The sequence below is a fragment of the Merops nubicus genome, unplaced genomic scaffold, assembly GCF_000691845.1.
Source record: "Merops nubicus isolate BGI_N331 unplaced genomic scaffold, ASM69184v1 scaffold836, whole genome shotgun sequence".
Lineage (NCBI taxonomy): Eukaryota > Metazoa > Chordata > Aves > Coraciiformes > Meropidae > Merops > Merops nubicus.
Window position 1 is genome coordinate 10,846 of NW_008612702.1, and position 5,963 is coordinate 16,808.

General features: G+C 43.7%; 1 protein-coding gene across 1 annotated transcript in view; it reads left to right on the forward strand.

The window, feature by feature from the left end:
* The window catches only part of RPAP1 (RNA polymerase II associated protein 1), a gene marked incomplete at its 5' end in the record, with an annotated part of 34,256 nt that overhangs the window by 9,917 nt on the left and 18,376 nt on the right, over positions 1-5,963 (forward strand). Inside the window, 4 exons of the mRNA XM_008941607.1 lie at positions 339-437; positions 921-1,022; positions 1,796-1,963; positions 4,256-4,438. Of these exons, the coding sequence (XP_008939855.1) occupies positions 339-437; positions 921-1,022; positions 1,796-1,963; positions 4,256-4,438 (552 nt within the window). The remainder of the gene's footprint in view (positions 1-338; positions 438-920; positions 1,023-1,795; positions 1,964-4,255; positions 4,439-5,963) is intronic.

Below are 5,963 nucleotides of genomic sequence, written 5' to 3' on the forward strand. Positions count from 1 at the left end.
CAAAAACTAGTCCTCTGGGTACTTGGTCTGTAAGATTTCATCAGACTGAGAGATCCCCCAGTTTCTCTACAGGGTGGGATGATAGGTGGTCAGTTCAGTCTGTAGTGCTCAAGAGAGCTTGGAAGTGAAAGTCTATCAACTGTAAACTAAAGAAAGGCTCTGAAAGGTAAGAAAAAAGGAAAGAGGGGAGTAAATTTTTTTCAGGATTTGAGGCCTGACCTGGGGAGTTACTGAGCTGTCATCTTCCAGCAGTAGATGTAAGAAGGGGTGTTTTAAGCAATGAATGAAGTGGAGAACAACAGAAGTGATCTTCTTCTCCCTCTGCCCTTTTGTTGTAGGGGATGCAAGCTCGGTTCAGCTTAAAAGGAGAACTGATTCCTGCAGATGCTGATTTACCAACACATCTAGGCCTGCATCACCATGGAGAAGAGGCAGAGGTGGGTGTAATATAGTAGAAAGGGCACACCCTTTTCCATTGTCTGGGTTCCACACATTCCCTTTGTGTCAAGTGTTTTTTTAGTGACAAAAAACTAAGGAAAATGTGGAGGGGTGATTTTCTTTTGAACTGAACTCTTGAAAACAAGTTGGGTCTGCATGCATTAAATGCTTTACTTGCAGAAAACTCCATTAATACTTCTTCTCTTCAATGCCACTAAAGGTCTGCAGTGTTGGAAGAAGGTGCATGTTCGTGCTTTTCTTAAGAAGTTCCATTTTCTCATGTTGCATCAGTTATTAGAATCTCATTTATCATTGCCACAAAGCAGCAAACAACATTGCATTGGGGTTTATTCCCCATTATGCAGTATTCTACAGTTATTTTAAGGAGCCTGTTTTTACCTAGAGCTGAGGGGTTTTTTTTGAGGGAGGGTGTTTTGGGTTTGCTATTTGTTTTTTGTTTGTTTTTTCTCCTCCCCATTTAGAGGGCTGGGTATTCTCTCCAAGAGCTCTTTCATCTGTCTCGCAGCCAAGTTATTCAGCAGAGGACACTGGCTCTACAGGTCCTGGGTCGTATTGTGCAGAAGGTAAGTCCCTCTCCATGGAATTCCTCCCCATAATTCAAGGTAGATCAGGGCCCAGTTTCTCTGGTACTCATTTTGTTTCTGTATTCAATGAAGGTGAGCAGAATCACCAGCAGGGCATTCTTTTTCACTGAGGATCTCCTTACTGTTAGAAAAGTTAAGTGTTGGGACACAACAAACTCAGTTTCAGGTTTCTCCTGAGGGAGGCACTTCCAGGTGTTGTTCAGGAGCAGTGCTGCAACTTCAGTTCTGTTGTTGCTTTGGACACAAGTTACTTTTTTTGGTGTTACTTTTGTGACAAAGCCTATCTTTGGCAATGACTGTTTCAGTCTTGCTGTCTGAGCCAGCCTCATGATGTCTTTTTTTCTGTAGAAGGTGAGAATGGATCAGTGTACTTGTAGAGCTATGTGCCAATAGCATAAAGCAAAATGAATATTTACTCCTGTGCACATTTCCACCTAACTCTTAGGGGAAGTGCTCACCTTTCCTCCAATGGCAGAGAAGAAGTAGTATTCTGGTTTTGAGAAGAATGATGGGGCAGAACAGGATGAAGTCAGAAAATGGATCCAGACTTTAGAAAGGTTTCTTGAATTAAGGAACTGTAGTTGTGTGCCTGTGGAATAAAAAGAGGAGAAAATAAAGGAAAAAAAAACCAACCCTGCACACAATTCAGCTGCTTTCCAGTAGAAATGGGAAGAGGCAGAGGTGGGGAATGTTGAGATGTGCTCAGGTGAGGTGGGACAGCTTTAAGAGTGGCTCTGTGGGTGCTGTTTCAGGCCAGGGCTGGGGAGTTTGCTTCCTCCTTGAAGGGCAGCGTCCTGCGCCTGCTGCTGGATGCTGGGTTCCTCTTCTTGCTCCGCTTCTCCCTGGATGATGCAGTGGACAATGTCATGGCAGCATCTGTTGGTGCTCTCCGGGCTCTGCTGGTGTCACTGGAGGATGAGGTGAGACACTCATTAAGCACTTGGCTTTGATTTCATGCTGAGCTGCTCGCAGGAGCTGGAATGAGGAGACATGGTAAGTAGCCTGAACAAAGGCTTGTGGGGTGGGTTAGCTTTTCATGGTCAATAGGATGCCAGTGCTGTGCTTTGGGACAGGCAAGGGAGAGCATTACCCCAGTTTGAGGGATTCAGGCATCTTTTCTCCTGTTTGAATTAGCCCTGCCCCATGATTAAATTTGGTGCAGGTTGCTGAGGTTCTTTTCCTTTTGACGTCTTTACAATCTACATCAGGTCACTACTGATATGTGTGTACAATTCAGGGGTTTTTAATATGGCCTCATATGTTGCTAGCTTCTTGTTTTGTGGTTTTCCTCTTTCTAAACAGGTTAATTACTCTCCCTGCCTTCCCTTATGCTTCATAAGGATGCTAGTTTCTTCTTTTCTCATCCATTTTTTGCTGTTCTTACACTGATAAATACCTAATTTCACCTTCTCATGTGTCTATTTTCTCCTTAATGCTTTTTCCCGTGTTAGAAGCTTGAAACTTCCTTTGGGTGTTCAAAGAGCCCTGAGCAGCAAGATGAAGATGTCTTTCTGGTTGTACAGAAGCAGTCCATCATATGCAAAGCGTGCTGTGGGCTGTGTTTCAAGTTCCTTCCATGAGAGCTGCTCCTGTGTCAGACTGCAAAGGGGTTGCTGGTAGATCTCAGAGTGGGTAAATCTCAAGAAGCCCCCTTCAGCTTCTTTCAGGCCTTCAGAGCTATCCCTAGAGGGGAGGCAAGAGAAATGAAGGACTAAGTAGCTTTATCCACATCTTTTTCCTTTTCTAAGCTATGAGCCTAATGATGTCCTGCTAGATGAGTCCTACCCACCCATAATAGGTAATTAATGCAATGAATCAGCCTCTTAATGGATTTTTCTTTCTTCTGATATTACTTTGGTTTGTAACTGTCTGCAGTGCTCTGATTCTCAGATCAAAGCTGGTGTCTTGTGTAAGTGGGGATCACTGACTTCTCCTGATGCCAAAAGCAGCACTGTGAGTGCTGTGCCAGTATATTTTTGTCATTTGGAGAGTCCTTCCTGGAGTCTCATCCTGCTGAGTTTCAAAAAGTCTCTGAGAAAGGGACAGGGCTGGAAGTCTGACCTTTTGATCCAGGATCTGCAAGACAAACAGGATTTATCCCCACTAGAAACACAGAAGTTCAGCACACAGAAATGCTGCTGTCTGAAGGCTTTAGTCATTCTTCAGTGGCTGTGGGAAGGAAGCACCTTTCTCTTTGCTTCCTTTGAAGGCTCAGATGCTCTTATCTTGTGCTTTTCCTTCTCTTGCTGGAAGGAAGGCTATAGTCCCAAACTCTGTTCCAGATGGACTCACAGCTTCATTCCCCTAAAGTCAGGTCTCTTCTGACCATATCCTTCACTCCCCAACTTAGTTTAGTGATGCTTTGGGGTTTTATTTGCCTTTTTTTTTCCTAAACTGACTGATAATAACTTCTGCCTCCTTTGCACTTGCACTTGAAAATATTCCAAACAGCTCAGGGTTTAGCTGAAGTCTGCCACTTCTTTTCTGCCTAATGTGGTATTATTTCTGATGGCCAGTTCAGAAAATGGAAATTTTAAAGCAGTTATTAAATAGTGTGAGCATTTAATTTGACTGTCTTTTATACTCTAAAACATTTTGGAGAAAGTAGGTCTGCTATGGGAGCAATCCCCTCTCTGAAGAGTTGAAAGCTCATTTATTGCAGTATTGCCCTAGAACTTGACAGCATCTGACACTGTCATTAGCTGTGAACAAAAAAGGGTTGGGGTTTTTTATTTGCTGAAGCTGAGGGGTATTCAAACAAAAGCCAAACAAACATGAACAACTACACCACGTAGTCTGTATTTTAACCTACCAATTTTTATACCACCACTCAGTCTTATTTGTGACCTATGTTCTACACAGGTCCAGAAATACAAATGCAGCTAATAAATTCCATATTCCAGTTCAGCCTTGGTGGTTTATTTATCTTCAACGTTTTCCAGTCAAGCTGCATTTCTGTTACCTGTCTAGTGAATTTAATTCCCCTCACACTAACTGATTTTCATTGTTTCCCAAGGGCACATGGGTAATAGGTTAAAACCACTTCCCTGAAGAAACGTTGCAATCTGCTTGTAGATGTTTGGAATACCCTTTGTGTTCCTGGGGTTAGGTGGGAATCAATAAAGCCTTCTGTGATCAAAGGCATTCTTCAATATTTTTTATCCTCCATGGTTTCTTTGTGAAAATTTTATGTGCTTTTACTCTTCTTGTAGAGATACCTTGACTGGACTTTCTCATGGTACCAAGGGATGGCCACCTTCCCATTTGTCCCCAGCAATGAGGAGGAAGAGGAGGAGGAAGAAGAAGAATTAAATGGAACAGAGAAGACTGAAGATAAAAAATCAAAGGATGAAAACAAGCCAGATCCAGATGTGGCCCGATATGATGTTGTCAAGGTAAGCACAGCTAGACCCAAATTTTTTTAGGAAAATAGGCTCTGCACAGTGACTGAGGGTGCTGTTGGTAAGCACAGCTAGACCCAAATTTTTTTTAGGAAAATAAGCTCTGCACAGTGACTGAGGGTGCTGTTGAAACATGTACCCTCCTGTGTATGCTATTAAGAACATTCTGAACAAGAATGAGAACTCTGCCTTGCTTGCTGGATGTTATGTTTCTGTCATGTATTACCAGGAGGGTAATTTTATTGATCTCTAAAATTAGTGAGACTTGAAGCTAGACCCAAATTTTTTTTAGGAAAATAAGCTCTGCACAGTGACTGAGGGTGCTGTTGAAACATGTACCCTCCTGTGTATGCTATTAAGAACATTCTGAACAAGAATGAGAACTCTGCCTTGCTTGCTGGATGTTATGTTTCTGTCATGTATTACCAGGAGGGTAATTTTATTGATCTCTAAAATTAGTGAGACTTGACCTGTGTCATTTCAGTATCATTAAGCATCTCTAACTTCCTCTGGGGAAATTAGCAACAAGCAAGCTGGTGATCTTGTAGGACTTGCTGAAAGACTGCAGACAGACATGATTTTCAAGCTCACTTATTTGAGCTAGAAGTGAAGAGCTTCCAGCTACTATAACATGTCTGTGTGTGCTTTTGTAAAGTTAAACATCAGCATTACAGCCAGATAGTTCAGAACTAGTTAGATTTGTACAATGACTTTCTTTTTGTGTTTGGCATGAGTTGGCTGCCTAGCATTTCCCCAATTTCATTCTTCATAGTTGCATTTCTCAGGTAAAGAATTAGAGCATTTGGAAGGAATTCCTCACATCTGTAAAACCCAATCTCACCTTCAGGTCCTGCACTTGGGTCACAACAGCCCCAGGCAATGCTCCAGGCTTGGGGAGCAGTGGCTGGAAAGTGCCTGGTGGAAAAGGACCTGGGGGTGCTGGTGGGCAGGGACTGAACATGAGCCAGCAGTGGGACCAGGTGGCCAAGAAGGCCACCAGCATCCTGGCCTGGATCAGAAGTGGTGTGACCAGCAGGGGTAGGGAGGTGATCATGGCCCTGGACTCAGCACTGCTGAAGCTACACTTTGAGTACTGGGTTCAGTTTTGGGCACCACAGGATAAGAAGGACATGGAGGTGCCAGAGCAGGTCCAGTGAAGGGCAACGAGGCTGGTGAGGATTCTGGGGAACAGGTCTTATGAGGAGCAGCTGAGGGAACTGGGATTGTTTAGTCTGGAGAAGAGGAGGCTGAGGGGAGACCACTTTGTTCTCTGAAAGGAGGTTGGAGTGAGGTGGGTGTTGGTCTCTTCTCCCAAGTAAGTAGCTGTAGGATAAGAGGAAATGGGCTTCAGTTGTGCCAGGGAAGGTTTCAACTGGATATTAGGAAGAATTTTTTCACTGAGAGAGTGGTCAGGCACTGGAACGGGCTGCCCAGGGGCGTGGTAGAGTCACCATCCCTGGAGGGGTTTAAAAAACAAGTAGATGTAGCACTTGAGGCTGTGGTCTAGTGGTTAGGGAGG